The 25,595-nt window shown below is 47.0% G+C and overlaps 1 protein-coding gene across 1 annotated transcript; it reads left to right on the forward strand.

The window, feature by feature from the left end:
* The first annotated feature begins 1,053 nt into the window (after positions 1 to 1,053).
* On the forward strand, positions 1,054 to 24,479 carry LOC146201571 (acyl-CoA Delta-9 desaturase-like). Its single transcript, XM_084587659.1, has 6 exons — positions 1,054 to 1,149; positions 8,806 to 9,040; positions 11,719 to 11,849; positions 16,523 to 16,728; positions 21,579 to 21,849; positions 24,092 to 24,479. The coding sequence occupies exons 1-6, from the start codon at positions 1,141 to 1,143 to the stop codon at positions 24,269 to 24,271; spliced, it is 1,032 nt and encodes a 343-aa protein (XP_084443785.1). The 5' UTR covers positions 1,054 to 1,140; the 3' UTR covers positions 24,272 to 24,479.
* The last annotated feature ends 1,116 nt before the right edge of the window (positions 24,480 to 25,595 follow it).

Genomic DNA, 25,595 nt, shown 5'->3' on the forward strand with positions numbered 1-25,595 from the left:
TCTGTTTTCGTCTTCCTCTCTTTGTCAACCGCTTCATACATTTGCACTTTGACGTGCGACTTCGTGATGACACCCCAAGTGCCATTTATCAGGATGGCCAGGCCGTTCATTTGTGGCTCGCTTGCAGCGGTAAGACACAGGTCCCCCCCCCCCCCCCCCCCCTTCTTTTTTTTCTATAGCCCAAAGGTGGAAACGATGGAGCTAGAGAGGATCACAGTCACTCAAAAGCGCTTAGGCAAGCTCATAAACCCTCTCTTTAGGGGAATAGGATCGCGCGAAGTGTAAGGAGGCGGGAAAGGGAAGGCAGTACGTAGAGCACAGGGGTGTTCAACCTCGGTTTCTACGTGTGACTTCAGTGGAGAAGGTGCTTCTTTGTCTAAAGCGGGTACAAGACAAAAGCTCCCAGAGGGAAACGGAGATGCGACGGACACCAATAACAAACAAAAATATAAAAGAGAAGCTGAAAGAAAAAAAAAAACAGGGAAATAAACGCTAGGAAGGTCAGGGTGTACCGAGCTTTCATCAAGGTTGATAGCAGCGCTGGCTACTGTATTATGCACAGGCTGCACGCGCTCGCTCGGCCGCAAATTTGAACCGGGAAAAAAACCTCTGGAAGTGAGCTCATTTACCCGTGGCGGCGGATGGTGTTGTCGCGTTCTTGCTTATGCTTGATACGCTACACGCAACTCGCCAGCTTCGTGCCCGCTTCACTTTGCGGGTTGGGTAAAAAGGAAAAGGAGAGAAAGCCTTTTTGGTCGACTTCAATCGAGTCGAAAGAGAAAGAGAGAAATCCAAAACAATAATAATAAAACAATGATGGCGGCGGTGGTAGCAGTAGCCGAGCTGTAGGCCACACTGTAAAACAATGGCCGATTTCACGCGCCTGCGTCACCCGGCGGACAAACAATGAAGTGTCAGTCCTCGGCGTGTTAGACTCAAAAACGGAGGAGGGGGCACTGAAAAGTGGCGGAAAGGGTGCGAGAGGTGACTAACGAGAGGAACGTTATAACGTACCTGCCCGCGCCTCCGGTTGCCACAATTCGTGATCGGCGCACGAGAAGCCACCAAAGGACTTCACTCCGCACGCGAACAACAAGCGACACCCTGCTCTTGGACTTTAACATCGGACGACAGTTCGCCATGACAACGGTGAGAGTTCGGGCAAAGTCATTCTGGCCCGACAACTTGACAAACTCCGGGCATAAGAAAGCCTATAATCATTGATATCCCATGGAAGAATTCGCTTAGCAGGCTCAGACAAGGCGCTACATGTATTCGGCAAGTGCGCAGGGAGGCAGTGATTTTCTTACACGTTGGCTCGAAGCGGCTTCGGTTTCCCTCACAGCCGTTATGACTGAGTGTTAGAGAAATGTGAAGTAACTGCAAAATAATCGTACGCGCTGCTAAAAGAGAGTCTTAAAATTAGCATATAAAGCCCACATCTTGATTTCCAGACTTTAGAGATGCATATTTAGAGCGCCGTTTCAAGAGTCGATTTCGGAGTCGTGTTCGGGATGCCATGGAAAAGTTTTAGAGGGCAGTTTGAAGAACAAATTTCTTTCAATTTGGATAACAGCCAACGGAAACTTTGCGTCTTTTAGCTTGTAGTTTATTTTGTTTCGCTTTCATCAGCTTCTCATGAGCTAAAAGTAGTTAGTTCATGGTAAGCTGAATTTGGGAGGGAAGAGACATGTCGCCGCGTACGTACGCTTCACATTAAAAAGAAGGCGAAAACCTACGAGTGCCAGGTTTTTCCCACGCACTATTAACATGAATTCAGCGCATATACAGGGTGAGAGTATACCAAGCGCATAAAATTGCGGTGCGCCTAAACAACCTCTTCCCTTTCAGTGAAGGTGTTAAAAAAACTGAATTGCTTTTATGCTAGCTGCAACAGCAAGTATTAACGTGTACAATCTTTTGGCTTCGTTTTCCCAGTTTTAATAAGCTGTGCTTGACGTGGCGTTGAACTTCTATCCTGCCGCTCATGTTTACCTGAAGCCTGCAGCGCGTTATTATTGCAGGTAACGGAGAGCCCTGTATAGATTGCCTTTGAGCAGAATAATACATTTTGTTAAAAATGGCAGTATTTACGCAGGCGGTGGCTTCTAAGTGTTGTCATTTGTTGTGCGATCCTACTGAGAAAGTCGCACGAAAAAAAGAAAATAAACAGGTGCGCCCTGAGATGGCGGACCGTCTCAGTCGGAACCACGGGGAGCACAGTTCTCGACCGACCTCAAAAGGCTCTTCAGCGGAGAACAGTGATGATGTAGCGATTTCGCATAAATATAGACGTAAGCTGGGTGCTGTCAAAATTGGCGAGATCGGTTTAAGCAACTATTAATGCTCCAGCCACCGGCAGATTTCTCTTCTCAGCATACGCGTGTTGAGACCCTTGTCACGATGGAATGCTGTTATAAAGACTGGAGAAGATATAACTATACGCTTCTAAGCACTAGTGGCGAGCATGAGTTAGACGTTTACTTGGCATTCTATGTTCTGATCAAACACAGAAAGGTTTGGTTTGGTTTGGTTTATGGTTTAACGTCCCAAAGCGACTCAGACTATGGGAGACGCCGTAGTGGAGGGCTCCGGAAATTTCGACCACGTGAGATTCTTTAACATGCGCTAACATCGCACAGCACACAGGCTCCAAGATTTTCGCCTCTTTTTAAAAGCGGCCGCCACGGTCGGGATTCGATCCTGCATCACTGGGGACAGTAGTCGAGCGCCCTAACCACTGTACAACCGCGGCGGGATCAGGCACAGAAAGATGTCTCTGATTCTAGTTTTTATTCATTTTAAAGTACCTGGAAATTTATTGCATCTGAGAAAAGGTGAAATAGCGAAATAGAGAAAATAGCTGGCTTGTCATACATTATGTATTTTAAATGCTCCCTGCATATGGTGAGGACAGATGTTGAAAGCGGCGTTCTGACACGCAGCTGTCACAGAAAAGACAGGTCTATATGGTCGGTTATCTCTCGATACGTAATTTAGGCTACAGAAAATCAGATAAGCTGCGATCCGCTATTTGTAAGGTGGGAATTTCACAGAGCCGCATACGGGAAACAGTTGCATACCCGAAAATTTTGAACATTTTTTTTTTTCCGCACAGGGTTTTTGAACATAGTTTTTTTTTTCACATTTTTGCAACGTCGGCGTTCTAGCTTTTTTCTTCGCTACTAATTTAAAAAAAACGCACCCAATAATTGAGTTTCTATGGTAATCTTAATTGGTCATTGTGAGCGCAGGACAAATTTCAGAAACAATTAGTTTGGTTGGGCATTGGAAGCTTAGACAATTCATTTTAAAATATTCATGATAATATCTCACAGTATTTGTCAGTTGCCCCACAAATGTATTTAAAAAATTCCAGGTCATTGTTTTTAATGACGATGTAAACTTGTCGGCACGAAAGCGCGAAAAAATTTAAAAGAAAATTTTGGCCACATATCGGAAGCTTAGACCACTCCTGTCAACACGCGCTGCAGTGTACTGATGCCACACAGATGGCTGGTAATAAAAAATGTCCCAGAATCCTATAGACTTTCTTCATGAAATGGTATGAAAGTTCGCGGGATGTGAGTGAAATTAACTTGCAAATCACACTAAACTAAGCGACTGCGCTGAATAGGAGAAAAGCATAAATCTCCGTTTCCCGCGGTGCCTCCGTAAAAAGGCTTTGACGAACCATCGGCCAGGTCAGGAATGCCTCAGGATCTCGGCTCCTCTGCACGCATAGAGAGGCGAAATGCGCTCAGCTATGGAAAAGGGAACCGCTAGGATAATGACTGACTCTGGCAGGGGCAGCCTTACGGGGCCGCCGTCCGTTGCGTCCTCTCACGTATTATTCTCGGTTTCCTGTTACGTCCGTCTCGGAAACGTGGACAGCTCACGCTGGGAGAGACAATGCTTGCCCGAACACTGAAGAATTCTGCCTTCCCGAGAAGAATGCCGCGCCCAGACGCACAGTTGTGCCGGCCAGACGGTGTTTTATGTCAACATTCTTGGGACGTGACCCAAGCGACAAGTGACGCTCCCGCTAGAGGGGCCGCACTTTTCCTTCGGGAGTATTTTGTAGCAGTGGCCGTCGGTTGCAACGGATAAACGATGGGGAGGTCCCTTTCATGAAAGCGCCGTACCTTCTCCCTAGAGACGACCAGTATTCCGACTATATATAGAGGAATAATATGCACCTCAGAAAAAAAAAAAAAAAAGAAAATAATACATTTTCCTAAGCTGGCAATAATCCGGAGTTCATGTTTTTCGTTTCTGCTCGGATGCGATTTATCGTATCTGGCTTGTTATATTTCCGCAAGCAAGGAAAGGGACGAGCGAAGAAGGTTGAGGAAAAGGAAGGAAAAGGCGGCACTGCTGAAGTCACCTGGAAGCTTAACTGCCGGTGAGAGGATGTCTTGCGAAAATTTGTGATAATAATGGAATCACCGTGAGCCTCTCAGAGCGCCCTTCATTATAACACGCCTTCAAACTGTTCGCAGGGTCTGTGAACTGTCTACCGATATTTCGTCTGGCACTGCGGCTGAGATGAAATTTTTGGTTAAGCTTTTGTGGTCCATTGACTGCTGTGTCTGAACGAAACCTTTGGAAATGTTGGGTGGGAATAGTAAAATGGCTGTGCCGAGTTAGTGCATAACTGAGTGCTGAGATACGTGCTGAGCCATGAAATTTTGATCGCAGCCAGGGCTTAACGCCTCACAGTTTCAGGCCACTAGCGTAACTCTACTCATGCATTTCTGTTTCTTGAGCTTTGAGGAATTCGCACATTGAGCCTAATTACTTGCAAATGCGTCAAATTAAGGAACTGGAATAAACTTCCACGCGAACATCAAGGGGGGTGACTGGAAGCTACGAATGAGCAGGCGTTTGAATTGGTTGTCCTTCGAAACTTCCAGCTCACTATATCGCTTCTTATTGGACTACCCTAAGCGAAGATATCATCTGCATTTATGTTCTATCAGGACCTTGGAGGAACTGAGCCATTAGAAGCTCATGAAGAGACTTGGGTATGTTAGCCACGGACAGCAGCTGCTCATCTCTGCTTCTTTGTTTCGGCAGCGTACGAGAGAGGATTTTGGATACCTTATTGTTCCCTTATCTCGATAAAAACTGTTGCAAGACACAATTACTTGAGCTGATACCCTAAAGACTGAAGTGGTTTAGATTTTTAGCTATTGTTTTCGTGAATAGAGCCAGGTTTGTCTTAAAAAGGTAATAAAAATTAATTAACAAAGCCGCACCATGCCTTGGTCCAAGAGTAAAAGAAATGAATTGCGATTGCTTATCACTCCTATGCCTAAGCCAGCGCGCATCTTTCATCTCACCTCATCATAACAACGTCACAAAGCAATATTCATCGCCGAATGCACATCACGTCTGGCGCAGAGCGTTATAGCACAACCGCTACGTGTCACACGTAGTCTGACCTTCAAGATTCTCGTTGAGCCTGCCAAAACGCAGCACGTGTAGACAATGGACTTCAGGGCGGCTACAGGCGTGTCCCACTGCTCACTAAACTGGAATTTAGAGCAAGGTCGGATACTTTTGCGCAGTAAAACTCCCACCATTTCGCCTCACAACCAGGAGACGCCGCCTCCATATCCGTCTGACAAATAACCGCTAGTAAGGCAATCTATGGAGGCTGTGGGCTCCAACGGTTGTACTAACACAGGTGTAACAGGGCTGTTAGCAACTATAAAAAAAAAAGTTCATAAATCCATGGCGAAACTTACGTGCAGTTTTGTCCCCAGATGCGTATTTTTCTTATTTGGTATGCTCAACTTTTGGCTGAACTTGGGGTGGTCGGTGCCGGACGTTCGTTACTTGGCGCGATGACGAAATAGCGTAGTAAAAAGCAACATTTCCGCACAAAACCATCTTCAACCGGGCACACGATTTTGCAAACACTTGAATTTTTATTGCGTCCGGGTGAATCCAGCAGACCGAGGCTCGGCTGTTCTGTTCTGCTGCGTTTTCATCTATTTGTATCTGAAGAGCCGCACGAGTGCGGATAAAGTGTGACTAGATTACTGACTATAGTTCAGAAGGAAAGTATGGAATAGCGTTTAATATTGCTGCCTCGTAACCGGCGAAGTGGTCACAATGTGTTATTTAACAGCGTCGTTTCTCAAATACGGTAAGTAAAATTGGTTATACTTTTGTAGACACACATGTGACCTTAGCCATACCAGAAGTGAAGTTTTCACCCATAATATTATGACCGGTTACTTCTTCCAAAATACCAATCGCTAAGGCGTGCAGATCTCTGAGCGCGCAATAGTAAAGCAGCCACCTTAGCATATAGGAAACATGAACTCAGCAATCTGCTTCCACATTCTGACGTATGCCGTTTTCGTGAAAACAAACAATAAGGTGAAAACAATTGTCGTGAAATGTTCCCAACAGTGCAGATTTCTCACCAGAGTCAAATCCCTGGCGCCTTGTCCGTTCAAAGCTCAATATCACCCAGTCGAGAAAGCTACAGCACCAAATGAAAAATACGACAAAATATTGTGTAATTCTGTCAAAACGTCAGACTTTTCTGCAGTTTTGTAGTACTTTCTTTTAGTTCTGTAGTTTTTCTCTAGTACTTTCTGTAGCTTGTAGTTCAGTAGTCCTTTTCCGCTGTAACTAAACAAAGTTGGGATGTAGCATAGACATTTCTGTTGTCACGACGATACACACTGATAGAGTGGTAAAAGCCTAACCTCGTGCACGAAGTGTACAGAAAACCTTAAGTATACGGCGACATCCCTTTCGTGTGATCTTCATACGTCGAGCAGTACTGAGGGGGCGTTTCACGAGCATAAGCGTGAGCTCAGCCTCTTATCACTTGCTTATTATCAATAATCGCTAAAGACCTGACAGTATTGGTTTGGCTTGGTTTGTGGGGTTTAATGTCCCAAATCGACTCAGGCTATGAGAGACGCCACCTGACAGTACTGCTTTGGTAGCTTTTTCATTATACGTTTTGAACGATTCCGTTTCAATACAAAAAATTTCAAAAACATTTATAATATCAAGCGGCGTTTTAGTTTGCTATGCGTGGGTATACAGGCAGAAGCAATGTTTAAAATTCGCTTAACAAAGTTTTGTTTCATTTAGCTTTGACCTGCTGCATCTTTCCATGTTTAGCGAGTATTTGACGAGTATATTAGGCTATAATAAGGACCGAAGAGGCCTAATCAAGGTATTTAGTGGAGCTTGAACTGAGCAGTTAAGGCAAATTGACCTCAGCCAAACTGCACCATAATTGACATCCAAGTATAATGGACAACATCCAACTTGATGGTCACACACAAATTCGGCCCGGGCCACCTCAAACATTCGCTCGGGTCACCCGAAAGTTGTTCAACAGAAATACATCAAGTGCACTGTGCTTTCGCGTGAGCTAACGTGCGATCACGTTAAACCGTTGAGATTTATTTTGCAGCGAAAGCTTCATTAGCCGCGATGCAGCGATTTCGCCGTGGCACCAATTTCCACCGTGGTTGCACCGCTCTTTCCACTTTCACTCACACCTTCCTCCCTTCCCTTACGACACGATTCAGGTGTCCATAGAACAAGTGTGACAGATAGTGCGCATTTCATTTCCTATGAACCAGTTAAAAATAAACGGATGTCACCTTGAACAACATTGAAGATCAAAGACATAGTCTTTGCTTTCTTATAAAGCAATGTACAATATACAAGAAAAAATGTGAAAACATGATTAGGTGTAGGTGTCCACAGTTATGAGTAGAATAGTTATTTAGTTTTTTACTTGAATAGAAACTTTGCGTTCCGCGTTCTTGACAGTGTTTCTCCAAGAAAACCCCCACTGTAGTTTCTTTCTGTTTCTCAGAAACAGAGTGAAAACGAATATTCACAGTTGGTAACCATGTAATTGAACACGAACAATGACTGCAACCCATTTAAGCACGTGGATAAGAATAAACCCATTGTGTAAGTTAAACTGAAGTTAGCGTGGACAATTAAAACGATAACGTTTCCCATCCCACACATAGAAAATCAAAAGCTAGGGCAAGCACTCATTATAGAAACCAAAAGAGACTGAAGCGGGAACATAGGAAAATTAAGCAAAACCTCGATGCCTTATAGCAAGGAACGCAGAGTAGAGGAAAAACCCCAGAGTTTACTGGAGAGGAAATGGCGAGAACGAAAATTCTGTGTTTTTGTATGTTATCTCAAGAAACGCAGAAGGGTGTGAAAAAGAAAGAAAGAATTGACTCAATTAATTACCCGTCTGAAACGCGTTGACATGTTCGCATTTTTTAGGCTTTCGTTAGCGGGAGAGCTACTCACTGTTCGGTGGTGCTTTTGGTTTGTTGGTGATGTTACACTTTACCCGCGTATTACATTCGGAAAAACAAATTCTGCCACTTCCTAGAGACGTTGTGGTATACGTCGCAAGTCTTCACCAGTAAGCACCGTCGCTGCATTGGTCTTATCTTAGCAACGCACTGGGCTCTTCGCATGAGTCTAATTGCAACTCGTGTGCCACGTACTATCTCATTTCTTTCGGGCATTAGCGCAATTACCGTCGGAGGTCGCGCACGTCAAGACTTGGCCTGCTTGTCTCCCTTTTGTTTTACATATGAGTTTTCGCTGTCACTCTCGGCACTTGTTGCTCCTAACTCGCTGCTAACGTTATATACACAGAGTATTCGCCGCTTAGCTCACCTTGTAAATATGCGTCCCCAATTTGGTCACCTTGGAGGGACGTCGCGCGCTGTCTGGCGCCTTTCTACGAGTATAATATGTTTGAGCAATTGTGTCTCGCAGAGCTCTGTAACTACCTCCTCAGTGACGGAGAGGAAAAGAAACGACGGCGATGTCCAAGAGCGAAAGCCTCAACAGGACAACAACAGCGACCCCGAGAGCGAGGCGGTCTCCCAGGAACCCTTCAAGACGGAAATCGTTTGGCGCAACGTCTTCCTCTTCGTATTCCTGCACATCGGAGCTGCTTGCGGCCTCTACTGCGCTCTCTTCACGGCCAAGTGGCAAACTAATCTCTTGGGTGAGGAAATGGTTCACTTGGGAGCAAGCTCTCATTACGCTTGCCCCAAACTGGGGTGCAGTTTTTCTGTAAGCGGAAGTTCCGTCAGGCAGGTGCCTCTTCTATAGGGCATCAAATATAGCAGGCACCTAGAACCACTGTGCGTTAGCAGCCCTGTCCTTTTCGCTGATAAGTTTGCGGCGGATCCCCAATGAAGAACTTTATTCCAGCAGCTAAGACCGAGTATTTACATCCGAACGTAAGCAACGATGCTCTCAAATAAGCTAACCGACAGTTTAAAGCGTAGTTAGTTGGCTCTCAGTGTTTAGTTGTTTTTCTTTCTGTGTGCTTGCGTAACAGGATTGCACCAAGGAGCTTTAGAATAGAGCCAGCCAGGGTCCCGTATCGCAAGGTTACTCATGTAACTATCACGCAACTGTAGTTTTCATAACCCTTCTTTCTCGAGAAGACAAAGAGATCGGACAATGGAAAGTCAGGGAGATTATCCAGAGAGGACTCAGCTGGCATGCCTACGTGCGAGGAGGGGGATGACGGGAGCGAATGAGAGGGGCATCATTCTCCGCCAAAAGGTTCAACCGCTCGTCGCAAACGCTCTGAAAAAAAAAAAAAAAAAAAGAAAGACTCCCAGAGACAGTTTGGAATACCTGCCACACATAAAGATGGAGTCGATTTAATGCCTAGTAGAGAAACGCAGTAGTTTGTGCCCCTTACATTTCTGTGTGTCCTACTCATTTAACACGGAAAGCGAAGCGAAGAACACCAAATTGTATGAGTGAATATGCCAACACAGAAGATACGGAAATAAATTAGATGTCTGAGCCGGAAAATTGAAGTGAACGGAGACATGCTGCTAGTGAAAGCAGGCGTAACGAAGACAGCTCTCTAGAAAATAGTTTTGAAAATCACTTTCTGCGTCTTCGGAATCGCTACAAGTAAAAAAAAGCCAAAAATCATCCCTGTTGTTTCCGACTGCCCACCACAGGCCTCGTGGTATCGGCGGTCGGGAGCTGAGCAGGGTATCTGAGACGCGCCGGTGCGATGAACAGATTTTGCAACTCTTTTGTTCCAGTACTTCAAGAGTCCTAGCTAAATGCAAGCAAGCTTTTAAAAAGTACGAGCGACTAAACTCGTGACGGCTAACCTTGTAAGGGGGTATGAGAGACACGCGGCGTAGTTTGCAGTATTGTATTCGTTTTGCAGAGTTCACTAATTTGTAATGCTAATTATCTAAATATTTACTAGTCAATTCAGAGTATAAGCGTGAAATTAAAAGTTATAGATCATATTGAGAAACAGCTGACTGAAATGCTTGCACGAATCTACCGTTTATATAAAGCATGTCTTTTACCGGCCTTAAATGATAAGTCGCACAATAAAAAAAGCTTCTGTGTGGCGATAGTGCTAGTTCAGCCTCGAAGACACGTTTCAGGGGAAAATCCGTTTGCGCTTTCCCCAAAGGGGCTTTGCGTGAGCACTGGGCCACAGATATGCGCCAGCGGCTGATCACTTGATGGCTCCTTTTTAGGGTCAGTAGGTAAAGCTGCGTATATGGTACCTTGGTGCAAACACTGCGACAATCTGTTTTTCAATATGATCTACTACTTGTGAATTGACACTTTGTTCCGCAAGCCAATTGTTTTTAAGTTGGCTGTTTAGTGTTTACGAAGTAAACTGAATTTAGAGTGGGCAAATACGCGACACTGATCCTAAGGTTGGTTTCACTAAATGTACTCCCTCCGTCTATTAAAAAATGTGGGCTACGTTTGTCTAGGGCACCTAGTACCGAAATGTCAGCTGCGCATACCTTTCTGGCTAACATGGATTGAAACTGCACAGATCTCTCGAAAAGCGGGTCACCCATTTCGGTCACCCATTTCGAAGGAGCAAATTAACGACACGCAGACTCTGATCTAGAGTCTTGGATCCAACACAGCCGCGTCTCCGACTTTGACTCAAAGGAACGTGTCGTTGCTACCGAAGCATCGCGAAAGTTGTGAGGAAGTTTACAGAACTTCCCATTGCAGCGGAAGCTGGGGGCTTTCCACAACACAAGATAGCTTGGTCCTACCCTGCTGTGGGCGAAGTTGTCACAATTCGTTTCGGGAGGCCGAGCAAAATGGTTACGGCAGTCGTCGACGATTATATTAGCACACGCCTATGGCGCCGTGAAGAGTGTGAAGCCACAAGCTCGCACTAATGTCTCGAACAAAGGGCACTTAAAGGGAATGTGTAAAAAAAATTCAATCAGCTCTCGAACAGCGGAGGAAAGTGATGAGTACCTCGAAATAGTGACCCGGTCAATATGCGAGTACTTTAATGAACAGAAACTTGATATCTGTTCACTGGTTGCTTATTAGTTGCAATACTCATTGCAGCACGCTTCTTGGACTGTCAGAGAGCCGATTTACAGATGCGAAATACGACTGTCACTAATATGGCTGTCACAACTCGCGTGTATAGCCAAGTCGCCATAAGAATTGCGACGCTGCTTGCTAGAGCACATGTCTAATTGGCCGTTCTCCTCGAACCTGTACCATTGGGCAGAAAGCACAAGGAAGGACGCGGTGTCCTGGAACGCAGGTAACAACGTAACGTGCGTGCTTCGCGTCGCTCCAAGTTCCAGACAGTGTAGCATTCCCTGAACATCTGCTCGATACACATTGTCTCGCATCTCGCAGCCTTCATCGGCCTGGGCATTTCCGGCGTTGGCTCATCCGTGGCGGCTCATCGTCTCTGGTGTCACCGCACGTTCAAGGCAAAGCTGCCGCTCAGGATCGTGCTGATGATGGCCAACTGCTTTGCATTGCAGGTGAGTCGCACTAAGGGGTACACACCGCAAGAAGGGGGTGCGTACTTCTCAGCAGCCTCAAACGTCCTCTGCATGCAGACAACTCGCTTTATAAAGGCTGTAACATTATATAATCCGAGAGAGACGCTGAACGGGCCCAATTGTTCAACCCTTGTCTCTTCCGCGACTATAAAATAGGCACATTCATTCCACTTACCTTGCGCGCTCTAGAGCAAGCCAGCCAGATAGGGTACCGACATTAAGCTATTGTACAGACACGTAAGGAAAAAAAAGCAAGCCAAGGAAGGCGCATTCAAAGCTCACGTAAAAAAAAGAAAAAAAGAAAGGCACGGAGCTTGTTTGGCTTTTTTTTTTTCCACTCACGATTCTCTGCGCCTTAATTTTTTTCCCGTTACGGCAAGCTGCTGTACATTTTGGTGATGGCGATGCGGTGTTGGAGATACTGAAAATGTTGGGCCCTGCCTAATCAATATGAGAGAGGAAGGATGCGTATTGCGCCGGGGAACGCCTTGTACGTAGCGCAAGATTGAAAAGAGCACTTTAATTCAGGAGCAAGATCAACAACGCACTGAAGAAGAGGAAGGACCTAAAAGGACAATGAAAACTAGAAAATTTGAAAAGGCAAATGAAAGCGATACTCACCAGTCCGTAGCGATTCAAATGTCACCCATAAAGTCTCCCTAAACTTATCTTACTTTGACTTTAAATTGGCGTTTTCAAAATTGAAAGAGAAAAAGAAGCGGGCACTAATAGAAGGAGGTACTGAAGGCTTCGACATGAGCTAACTTTTCTTCATTAATTTAACCGTATACCCTTCATCCATCACACCATATTGTAACACTCTTGTCTCTATATGTAACACAACCTTTCTGAGCCCAAGATATGGTGCACACGAAACAGGCGGCACTTCCACTATCACTCCCTTCTTCTTCGTCCTACTACCCCCGAGTTCCTTATCTTCATTTATTATATGGACTGTAACATTTGCACCCCTTTCGCAAACGAAGCCTCTGGGCGAGTCAGGTGTTGTCACGTGAGTGGCATTTCTTCAAACGGGTGACATGTGTAACCTCAGTTTTTGCCGAACGTCGTCCACTGGCCGTAAGGCGTGCAATCCAGTGGTTAAGTTCGCCGAGTCGTTTTGAGATCACGTATGGTCCAGTGTAGCGTGCCAGCATTTTCTGGTGTAAGCCGCGCTTTCTCATTGGTTTCCAAAGCCAGACTCGGTCGCTGGGGAAGTAGATGATCTGGCAATGGTGGTCGTCATGGCGAGCTTCCGATCGCTCTTGTGTTGCCATAGTCTTCAGTTGGACTATTCGCCGCGCTTATTCGGCCAAGCAAAGGGTTTCGGCTAAGCACGGGTCGTTTTCAGTGGAAAATGGGAGGATGGTGTCGAGGGTATGCCGAGGGGAGCGGGCGTACAGGAGGAAGAATGGACTGTACCCTGTGGTCTTATGCCTGGCAGCGATGAAGGCGTATGTGATGAACGGAAGAACACAGTCCCAGTTTTTATGGTCCGATGGGACGTACATTGAAAGCATATTCGTGAGAGTTCTGTTGGTGCTTTCAGTTAAACCATTTGTCTGAGGGTGGTAAGGGGTCGAACGTCTGAAATCAGATGCACGTAAACGGAGAAGTTCTTCAATTATATTGACAGTAAACTGGCGACCTCTGTCACTAATTACAACTCTCGGGGACCATGTCGCAAGATGACTGAATGCAGCATAAACAGGGAAATTTGGTATGCTGTAGCGGCGGGAAGAGCGGCTGTCGACGAAAAGAGCGGGAAGAGCGGGAAGAGCGGGAAGAGCGACGATTGCCCCCTTATGACTCTGGAAAGAGACCCTGAAGGCCGACTTTGACTTACTCAAAATGAGCCTTGGGCGGCGCTACAGGGTGAAGCATTCCGGGAGCAACACCAGTAGGACCTTTGTGACTCTGGCACTGAGGACAGCTGGAAACATACTGGTCAATCGTTTGGCGCATCCGCGGCCAGTAGAATCGCTCCTGAGTGCGGTGCAAAGTTCTCGAAGATCCCAGTTGTCCCGAAGCTGGATCATCATGCATGAAGCGTAAAATAGAAAGACGGAGGCTTTCGGGTACTACCAAAAGGAACCGATGGCCAGTGTCTGAGTAAACTTTCTTGCATAGTAGCCCATCATGGAGACAAAACTGGCTGTTCGAGGCTGGGTACTGAGCAGCATTCAAGAACGGCTCCAGGTGCTGATCGTTGTGTTGCTCTGTTCGAAAGGTGTGCGTATCGGGAAATTTCGGACATAAAGCAGCCACGTAGTGGTGGAAGTTATCCGCGTTGAATTCCGTCGTGGTAAGTGGCAACCGGGAGAGGCAGTCCGCATCTGCGTGCCGTTGGCCACTTTTGTATGAAATGCTGTAGTCGTATTCTTGCAAGCGAAGTGCCCAGCGGACCAGGCGACCAGACGGGTCACGGAGATTGAGTAGCCAGCATAGGGAATGGTGATCGGTTACTACTACGAAAGGCCGTCCGTACAGGTAGCAGCGAAACCGCTGCACGGCGAAAACAACCGCGAGACATTCCTGCTCGGTGATGGTGTAGATCCGCTCCGTCTTGCTGAGAGTCCGACTGGCGTAAGTAATCACATGTTCATGGTCGTCATAGCGCTGAACGAGGACAGCACCGAGGCCTATGCCACTTGTGTCCGTATTTACTTCAGTTGGAGCAGAAGGGTTGAAGTGCCGTAAGATAGGATATGATGTTAGGAGGCACTTCAGTTGTCGTAAAGATGAGTCGCATTCAGATCTCCACTGGAATGGAGCGTCTTTACGTAGTAGGCACGTGAGCGGGTAGGCGACATTTGCAAAACGAGGGATGAAGCCTCGGAAATATGAGCAAAGGCCAAGAAAACTGCGGAGCTCCTTCACATTCCGAGGTTGCTGAAACGCGGCAACGGCTACGGTCTTCTGAGGATCAGGCCGGACGCAGTCACCATTGATGAAGTTATCAAGCACTAACGCCTGTCGCTCACCAAAACGGCACTTCTTTGAGTTCAGAACAAGTCCAGCTTGGCGCAAGCAGTCCAGCACGAGGACTAGGTGGTCGTTGTGCTCTTTGAATGTCCGGCCAAAGGTGACTACGTCCTCCAGATAGCCCATACAGACCTCCCATTTCAGACCACTGTTACGTTTCTCCAGCGACAAGTGTGACAGCTGACGCGGCCACCGCATAGCAACAGGCAGAACCGCGAGCGGATCGGCCATTTCGGCGCCGTCCTTCGGCCGCCCAACGCTTCCTCCCGCGGGCAAGTCTCGACGTGATCTTGCCACGCGCCAAATGTGTGTGTGTGCGTGTGCGTGCAAACGCCGACCAAGCCCGGAGCTCGAGGGAGAGTGCGTCGCCCTCGCCCGTCTGCAGGAGGTGGCGGAGATGTGGTCGCGCCACCTGCGATTGAGTCATCCCGTCTTGTCCAAACGTGTTGGGCTCTCTCTTCCCTGTGAGGGTTCCCCCTTTCCCTGTGAACTGGCAAATCTATAAAAAGCAGCGGCCGACTCCGCTGAGACAGAGACTACTTTGGAAGGCGTCGCTGTGACGACGCTAGACACCAGCTGTGTGAGCGTGTCTGTATTCTCTCCGGGTCAGCTTCTCTGCCCGTCCCTTCATGATGTTTTAGTAAAGCTTGTTTCGTTAGACGACGCCTCGTCTTTGCTGGGACCGTTGATGCCGTCCGCCGAGCCACGGAGCCGCCAGGCTAACGCTACCGAGGGGCCGCGAGCCGCATGTAATAACTGGCGTCAGCGGTGAGCTGAGCACGCGAGCCACAAATGTAATAACTGTAGGCAGCGGTACGATACCCGGCGCGCGACCCAAACCTAATACCACGTAGTATAGAATCCATGAATCTTTCAAATGTTGTGGGCGCATTGCACAAGCCGAAAGGCATAACATTATATTCAAGCCCAACTACCCCCGTCTAACTACACCCGAGTTCCTCATCTTCATTTATCATATAGACTGTAACAATATCCTTTTATTCCCCCGAGGTAATAAACATCACAAAAAAAAAAGGCTTCCACATCATCTATGTCAGCTTTTTCTGTTGCAACGCACCTGTGTAAGAATGCGTTCCAGAAGAAACTTTTTCTTTCCTGTTGCTTCTTTATTTACCAGTTAAAGCACTCTGATGTATGCATACCTTTCAACCGGGCCTCATACCTTCCTCACTTCCTCGTCATCTATATATACACGGCACTTGCCGCGCCTTTTGTACAATCAGTGGAAGCCCAGAATAGCCAAGGCTTGACTACTGTACGAAGGACAGGAAAACGGTTTCACGATTGCACTGTAAAAACAAAAACAAAAAATAAAAAAACAGTATGATGAAGCGCATATTTCCAAGAACCTGATTTCATTGCGTGTCCTAATAGGACCTGCAAGAGCCCAGTCTTTTTTCCAAGAATGTGCGCCACACAAGCGCGCGCACACGTAAATATTCAAGAGCGAAAATAAAGAAGCTTAATTGAATAGCAGTCTCACCAAGCAGCCTGAAACCTATGGCCATGCTATGCTTTTATAGTGCTGCAAAGTAAGCCCTGATCTACACCCCCGTGTTTATTTCTCCTTAGTTATTTCAGAAAATCAGCACAACTCCCATGACCATGTTAAAACTATGCTGTTGTTTCGTTTGGCTCTAATGCAGAACGACATCTATGAGTGGACACGCGACCATCGAGTTCACCACAAGTACTCGGACACGGATGCTGATCCGCACAACATCAACCGCGGCTTCTTTTTCGCGCACATGGGCTGGCTCATGTGCAAGAAGCATCCGGAGGTGTTCCGCAAAGGAGCTACCGTCGACTGTTCTGACGTCCTGGCTGACCCTGTGGTCGCTTTCCAGAGAAAGTGAGTTTCACGCCGGGCAAAACGCTCGGGCTGCTCTGCTATTAGCTTCCGACCGGACAAATCGCGCCTCGGAGATGTTTGCCATGTGAAGCTTATGACGAAGTGAGAAAACAAACCAACAAAGCAAAAGAGATTAGACAGGTGCACGAAACAAACTTCCGAATAGCCCCACCGGGGTGGCGCAGTGGTTACGGCGCTCGGCTACTGTTCCCAAGGACGCTGGATCGAATCCCGGCCTCGGCGGCCGCTTTTCGATGGAGGCGAAAAGCAAGGCGCCCGTGTGCTGTGCGATGTCAGTGCACGTTAGAGAACCCCAGGTGGTCTAAATTTCCGGAGTCTTCCACTACGGCGTCTCTCATAGCCTGAGTCGCTTTTGGGCGTTAAACCCCACAAACCAAACCAAACCAAACCAAACTTCCGAATGTAAATTGAGCCTCAGAACTTCGTCTCTCTAATTTAAGTGCTCATAATATGCAGCTGCTTTAACTTTCCGGTTTAGGCAAAAAAGAAAACCGAAAAGAGTGCGACGGACGCAATTACAGAAGTTGAATTTTAAACGAAAAAGGCCAACTACCTTCATATTGTCACGAAGACTGGGATTTGTGGGTATCGGCAACAGGGGAAGATACACAGTCAAGACAGAGGTTCCCGGGAAATGGTAACACGAAGACACAAGCTCAAGAGTCCACAGTCCTAGCTAGCCGAAGCGTGCGAGAGTCTCTAACTTCTTCGTCGTTCAAGCGCTACCTCGGACAGTCAGGTGGCATTATCCCCCCCCCCCCCCTCGAAAAAAAAACCCCGCAAGCTCAAAGAAAAAAATCTGCTCCGGATGGCAAATACGACTTTCAGCGGGTAAAATACGGCTTCATGCGAAGCACATGCACCAGGTCAGACGAGCACTGACGACTAGAACTCGGTATAGTTCCGTCTGGAATAACCTCGTACGTAACTTTTGAGAGGCGACGCAACACTCTGTAGGGTCCGAAGTAACGATTGAGAAGTTTTTCTGACAGGCCTGGGCGCCGGACAGGTGTCCACACCCAGACTTTGTCACCAGGCTGGAACGCGAATAGGTCGGGCATCGTCAGACGTTAAGATGCGATGCTTGGTGATAGAAGTTTGCCGGACTTTCGATGATGAGGCAAAGCACGAGACGTACTCCAGCAGTAAGGCGCGCAGGGCGCGTTGTTGACAGAAAGAAAGGTCACTGCTAACATCGACGTGGTCTAGAACACTGGGAGTATCAATAATGTCAGACGCAAAACGTTCAGAAACTTCCTTTAACAGTCCGGCGAAAGCGATGGCAGTAGAGCGATAGAGGTGGCGAGATTCATTCGTGAAGTTCGTGACGAGAAGCTCAGAGTGACCATTGCTGAGAATAATTAAGCTTCGAGCTGCACAGATGCCATGAGAAAATAAAAGCGAACGGTTGCTTTCAGCTATTATCGGCCCGTCACGAAGCCCGTCGCACACAACACTCACAAACACGCTGGAGCGGGAAGGCACTGAAACACACTCGGCTGAAACCCGTAGGGCGCACGTACGTTTGCCATCGGTGGGGCTGGCAGCCGCTTTCTCCGTTGAAGACGAGACCGTTCGCTGTCGGAGATCGATGATGGCGCCATATTCCCGCAGGAAATCCACACCGAGAATCAAAACACGAGAGCATTCCCGGAGAACGACGCAGCTGACAACGAACGTTGACGTACGAATCTGGATTCTAGCCGTGCACTGTCCAATAGGAGTAATTACATGCCCCCCAGCCGTGCGTATTTGCGTGCTACACCATGGTGTCATAACCTTCCTAAGGTTCGCTGCCAGTTTCCCACTCAAAATCTAAAAGTCTGCTCCGGTATCCACTAAAGCGCTGACATTATGACCATCGATGCACACAGGGATGTCCAGCGATAGCCGGTCTCGTGAACCAAATGCTGTCGTTTCTGCTCCTGCTCCAAAATCCATATCTGTTCTCATTGAGGGGACTTCTTTGTGCTGACATTTAGCGGCCCCGCCCCCGGAGGTCGCTCTACTCATTTTTCCCGGTGGGGGCTTGGCGAGCGACCAGGCGGTGCTCGCGGGAAGTCACCAGTTGTTGAAGGGGTTTGCCGACGTGGGGATGGAGACCTGGATTGTCGGCGCGCCATCCGGAGGTTCTTTTGTGCGAGGAATTGTCTCCAATGTCACGAGGTAGTTGTCCGAACGTGCGTCTAGGTGCGTTGGTGTAAAAACCCTCCGGTCCGAGTTCCCGATAAGGGCACCACCGGAAAATGTGACCAGGTTCCCCACAGTGGTAGCAAAGGCGGCGGCTCCGAGGGGCCTGCCAGACGTCCGTTCGTCGAATGTTTGATCGCGGTGGTCGCACGTACCGCGTTGGCTGCTGTACAGGAATTTATTGCGTTGACTGCTGGACGGGCAAGCACTGGGTTGGTGGTAACGCAGACAACGGAGCTTGGACGGGAACTGGGCGTCGGAGAATGTCAGCGTAAGTCGGACGAGAATAATTAGGAACAGGGGTACTTTGAGCTTCAGCAACATGCAGAGATGGCTGCGTGACTTGCTGAATCTCTTCGCGGATCATATGTGCGAGAGAACCACCCCTGGGTTGGAACGTGCCACAAACCTTCTGCAGTTCCTCGCGTACAATTGCACGAATAAGATCTCGGGGCTGTTCAGTATTGCTTACAGCAGCTGTAAGAGGCTCGGCAGCAGTCGTAGCGAGGATTGGGCTGTCGTAGACCGCCGAGCGGCGCTGGTGTAGGATCTTTTCCATGGTGACCGCCTCTGTTAAAAATGAGGTAACTGTAGTTGGTGGGCTACGTACAAGACCAGCAAAAAGCTGTTATTTAACCCCATGCATCAGGTGGCGCAGCTTTCTCTCTTCAGACATGTTGGGATCCGCACGTCGAAATAGTTTCGTCATGTCCTCAACATACATCATGACGGACTCGTTTGGCATCTGTTTCCGAGATTGTAGAGCACGTTCTGCTCGTTCGCGCCTATCCAGGCTGACATACGCCTCTACGATAAGACGGCGGAACTGAGGCCATAATGTTATTGTGCCTTCTCGGTTCTCATACCATGTCAAAGCATGGTCTTCCAGGCAGAAAATGGCTTTCCGTAGCTTTAAGTTGTCGTCCCACTGATTAAAGGATGCGACTCGTTCGAACTGAGTCAGCCAATCCTCAACGTCTTCATGCGCAGTGCCATGGAACGATTTCGGCACTCGGGGGTTTTGAAAGTAAACAGGAGTACCTTGCATGACTGACGTAGTGCTTTGCGTGGCTGGCCGGAGGCTCGTTGTTGAAGTGGACTCCAAGGGCCCGTGTTCGGGAGGAAGGCCCAGGTTCCTCCGGCTGACGCGATGAACTGGCGTGTCCACAGGCAAAAGCTCGGTGTCGTTGGTTCGCGGAGGGGTGCGCGACATTTAGAGGACAGTTACCCCGCACCTCCACCAAAACTGCCACGAAGACAGGGATTTATGGGTATCGGCAACAGGGGCAGATACACACAGTCAAGACAGAGGTTCCCGGGAAATGGTAACACGAAGACACAAGCTCAAGAGTCCACAGTCCTAGCTAGCCGAAGCGCGCGAGAGTCTCTAACTTCTTCGTCGTTCAAGCGCTACCTCGAACCGTCAGGTGGCAATATGCACACCAAAGCTGATTGTTGACTAGGCTTTACACTTAGTCAGAGGAAAACTAAAAACAAAATATACGAAAGCATTGGGCGGAGGGAGACGTTGGCACCATTGGATTACTGCTGTGCGTTTATACGCTTTGATGCTCTCCTAGCACTTGCTCACCTCGAGGCTGCGCCTTCAAGCCATATACTGGCGAAGTGCAGTTCCTTCACTGTGCTCAAACTCCTGGTCTAGTTACAAGATTAAGTAGGTTTGTCTAAGTGCCCATATGAACAATTGAATCGATACCATACATACGCTTCAAAAAAATATTCCAAGTTCTGGATATTGCCACTTTAGTCAGAAAGCCGTGCCGCTTCCTCCAGCACCCTGACCACGTGATGCACCACCCTCTCTCTAAACGCAGTGGAACAGTTCTGCGCATCTATCGAACAATAACACGAAAACCGATTTCGTGCTGTGCAAGCTTACAATTGCAGCAGATATTCAGGAATGGGGTCAAGGAGGGGGGAGGGGGGCAGCGAGTTTAAGCTTGAAACTTTTCATGCTGTACCTCCAAAGAACGGCTCAGCAATCCGTCCCTGGTAAGTAATCTTATTTGCTCATATTAATCCTTGATATATCAATTTCTCGTGCTCGCAAAAAGCCAGATAGACTCTTAGTGACCTTTGACAGGAGCGCTACATTATATCGGCAAAAACCACTCAAGCGAAAACTTTGTTCCGAAATAAATACCCCAAAGAGTACAACAAATCTGCAAAACATAAAAAACTAAAGCTCCGATCTTTACTTAATTAGATTATTAATGAATGCCATAACAATGTAATAACTTATTAGCCTCACCCAGAAATGAATTCACTAGATCCTAAGCTATTATTATAATGTGTGCACGTATTCGTCATGCAGAGCAATAGCTACACTTTCCCCCCCTCGTGCTAATGTCTTCGCACCAATTAAAGAGCGCATCCATTATAGTCGATGGATATGGACTCTCACAGTGGCGAAATTCGGTAATCACTAGTGAATAGTCTATAGTTTCCTTGTGTATATGTCGCCTTCCTCACAACATTCAGAGTCATTAAAATGGCGAGGCTGGGTCGTGTAAACGGGAGATTTCTGTGGCCCATATAGCATAACGCCTCTCAAAAACCCTGAGCAAAATATGGAGCACTGATTACTTATGACCATCCTGCAAACACTTTCGGCGCAGGTACTACGTTCCCCTGGTGACGCTCTTCTGTTTCATACTGCCGACGTGGGTGCCGATGTGGCTGGTGGGTGAAACTTTCTGGAACGCGCACCTAGTCAATGCCATGCTGCGCTACACCGTCAGCCTGCACATGACGTGGCTGGTGAACAGCGCGGCGCACACCTGGGGATACCGCCCCTACGACAAAGACATCCATCCCACGGAGAACCCGGCCATCTCATTCGGTCTCTTCGGCGAGGGCTTCCACAACTTCCACCACACCTTCCCACAGGTTTGCTTCTTTCCACTCGCCTTGTGGTTAATCCGTACTTACCCACATACTGCCAGAAAGCCTGAAGTTCCCTATATTGAGCCCTGCCTTTAACGACCCGTGTCAGAAAGGTCTGGAATTTTTAAATGTCGCTGGCTATTTTCTTTTCTTCAGTCTCCAACACCGCACGTAGCACGAGCTTTCTCGACTGAGCTGTTGTCGGGGAAGGTAAGGTACATGCATGTTTATTGCTCGTCGCTGGGCTTTGGCGACCACGAAATTAGGCTCTCGGCATCTTTATTAGAGTAATGGCCGTATGAGGTGTGTGAATGTAAAGGAGAGGGAAGGGGGTTACACCACTTAGCGGGAAACCGGCATCACGTCCATATGTTTATTTTTTCTTTTTCCTTTTCCTTGTACATGTTTTGAGTCATATTTCCCTGATATTCTATCTTTGTGTTTCTGCCATCAGCTTTCATGGAATCATGAATGCCTCACAAATGCTTCAATTTCCTCCCATGCGCAGAGAAAGGCGTGCGCGATATTGCTTGCTCAGTTTAACGACGTGGTGTCAACCGAAGCGATGGCCTTCATGGAAATTATATCCTGTAGGGCCGTGCTCTTTGTGCAGTGCGTGTGTGGAAGTTGCAATAAAGCTATGACGTCGACACACCTAGTGAAAAGCCAAATTTGTCAACAGGCTCCAGACTCACACCTGACAAAAATGAGGCGGAATAGTTTCCTCTTGAATGCGCGATGAATGCAAGACGGCGGCGTGACAAAATTGTGTTGTCTGCGGTACTCCCACGTCGACTACGATAACATCGAGGTGTCCACGAACTTTTGCAGTGAGCACGAAACTTCGCGTACAATCATCTAACATGTGCAGATGCTCTTCGAAGCAGCTGTACAAGGGCTTGGTTATGTAATATCCGATTTCTAGCCTTCGGCACAGGTCACATGAAGTGATCATTTATGCTTGCCTTTGTAAAGCACATGCGAAGCGCAACGCAAAAGGAGCCGGCATCTGCAAAAGCCACGGGTAGAAGCCAGCGCGCAGACAGGTTACAGTGGCTACACAGGTCAGTGGGGCAGGCAAGGAGAAACGCACTCTGTCGAATATTGTTCCGCCGTCGCAGTCCAGGTGGCGCCACTGGCGTCGCACGAACCGACTGGAGAGTCATCTGAAGCGTGATGTACTCTTTAACGCAAGAGGAGTGCGTTCTATGGTGTCGAAGAGACTTTCTCCTGGGTTTGTGGGCATTACTGGTCACTTAACGCAATGCCAGTCTGTTGGAGACAATTTGCGAAACATTTTGTTCTTAATGAGTGAATTCGGCTCTATGCAAAGAAATTCAAAATTCTAGAAAATGTAGTTACAGTCATAGACGTTTATATTTCTAGTCCAAATTCTGTTAAACATATGTGCCTCCATGCAGTGCTAATTTCAATTCTGTTTGTTTTTCCATTTCTAAGACAAAGGTACACATATGTAGAAATAAAAATGACAATATTAAATAAATAGTAAAAAAAATGTTTTCGGCAAATTATAACCTTTTTTGTAACAACGTCTTCTGTGCATTATTTCAGAACTTTCATTAAAATAGCTCTGACTGTAGCATTGCTCCGGAATATTTCACGGTTACTTCTTCTAGTGTCGGATCCCCCTCAAAATATTAGGTATTTTTGAGGACGAAAAATACCTGTCAAGTATTTGTGGAGATTGAAAGCCTCCCGTCTTCGGGGCTGACATAAATCTAGTTGATTCATTGATTAGCTAGGAATTTATGTTCAACATTTAGGAGGGAGTGTAGGGGTATCGTGGGTTTAACACAGAATCCAATCACCCGGCAATAACTATAGGGCCGCAGAAAATCAGTGCCATGCGCTCAATACACTTCATTAATTTACTCATTCTTCAAAGTCAACGGGATGCTAAACCTAAGTGCGCAGTAATGGGTAGAATAAAAAAAAGCATTTTGACTTCAGAATAGTTTATATTACAAGAAAAAAAAATACCACGCACCACTGCAGCAGCAAACCTTTTTCATGAATGTCACGAGCAGCCTGATGGACATCATCTTGGTCAAACTCTTTTCTTTTTTTCCTTATACGTTATTTTTTCTTTATTACGAACAATCCGAGACAGATTTATGGCCCACAGTACGTCATCAGTTTTTTTTTTTTATTTTGTTGCTGTTCGGATTGATTTGGTGTTCAACAGTTCGACATCTGACCTACTTCATTCACGTTGTACGTGCAGGACTACAAGAGCAGCGAATTCGGCCCACTGCTCAACCCTGCTACCATCTTCATCGACCTGATGGCACTGATCGGCCAGGCTTACGATCTCAAGACCACTCCAAAACACCTCATCGAGAAGCGCATTGAGAGGACTGGGGACAAGAAGCAGCACATCATGAGGGCTTTTATTTCTACCTGAAAACTGACTCGCCGCATATGTTCACGGCGAAGCACTCCGGCAAGGACTTTGAGAGGAGAAGTCATTACGTGAATCGTGGTTTCGATTGATGACTACGACAGTCTGCGCACAGGCCTGCCTGGCTCTGTTCGCACTCTACTAATATTCTGTATATATTGAAACCTTGATTTCTTTTTTTTTCCACCTCGCAAAGAAAAATGAAATATATTTGGAGAGAAAATAGCTCTGTGATGACAAGATGCTAATACTATTTCTTCTAGCTACGTAGTTGTGTGCTCTTTGACGATAGCACGCAGCAACGTGCCTGTGTTGGAACTAAAAAGTACTGAGCAGGGAATGTATACTGAAGAGAATACGACCGAACTGCAGCCGTAGGAGTTCTCTTCCGACTGCCGTGCGGTATGAATGTAATAGTTATAGTGGTGCCACCTTGTCTCGATTAGTAGATAGTGTTCCAGAAAGGGCTTTTCATTCCCGTCTGTATATAATTGCCGCCATCATTTTGGCATAAGCGGGGTAATTAAATCGTGGTAGATTTAGTTCTTGCACAGGTTCACTCAATCTATGGCGATAAACACCTCGTTAAAATTAGAACTTGCTCTCACTGGCTCCCCGCCTGCGGACAAGGGATAGTTCGCCGTCCAGCATTTAATGCCGTGAAGCTTTGATCTAAGACTGCATAGCTGAACTGAAGGTAGAATGTTTCCTTCAAAATTTTTCTAGTCCTACCTTACGATTTTGGTTTTTATATTTCTGGTGCATGTACAACTTTTCTTTTGCAACTCCAGACTGATCTGCGCAACTTATGCACACACCCTGAGTAGTCACCCCAACATTCACAGTTCTAGTAACTGTAAGAATTAAATTCATCGTGGAAGCTTATTGTAAAATCAAGGCGCTTGTCTACATAGGCGCGTCTTCAGGACCCTATTACTGTATGTTAATAATCATGTCTTGTTTCAGTTTGGCTTCCAATGCAAGTAAATCTTGATAACAGAGCCAAGTAACGAAATTTTCAGCGACCGGATGACGTTTCAAAAGCAAGAAGTACGAGAACGTTGTCTTTTGTTTTGTGCAAATTTCACGGGTCTTATGCAATGTCTGGTATTTAGTTTGTATGTTTATAATCTTTGAAAATGTACCGACAGTGCCGATGAATAAAAGGAACTTATACCCGTGCTACACAGGAATTTTCAGTCTTCAAAACGAATGCAATTGTACCTGATTGAACTACTTGTGCAACCTGTTTAGATCACATATCATTTGAGGGAGCATCTGGGATAGATTACACATTTTCGCATCTCTTCTGAACACGAACATAGCC

This window comes from Amblyomma maculatum, chromosome 1, assembly GCF_055883805.1.
Source record: "Amblyomma maculatum isolate TAMU_Amacu chromosome 1, ASM5588380v1, whole genome shotgun sequence".
NCBI classification, from domain to species: domain Eukaryota; kingdom Metazoa; phylum Arthropoda; class Arachnida; order Ixodida; family Ixodidae; genus Amblyomma; species Amblyomma maculatum.

Coding starts and splice junctions, on each gene's coding strand:
- LOC146201571 (XM_084587659.1), top strand. Junction 11,850..16,522: donor CCAACTGCTTTGCATTGCAG/GTGAGTCGCACT, acceptor GCTCTAATGCAG/AACGACATCTATGAGTGGAC. Junction 21,850..24,091: donor TCCACCACACCTTCCCACAG/GTTTGCTTCTTT, acceptor TTGTACGTGCAG/GACTACAAGAGCAGCGAATT.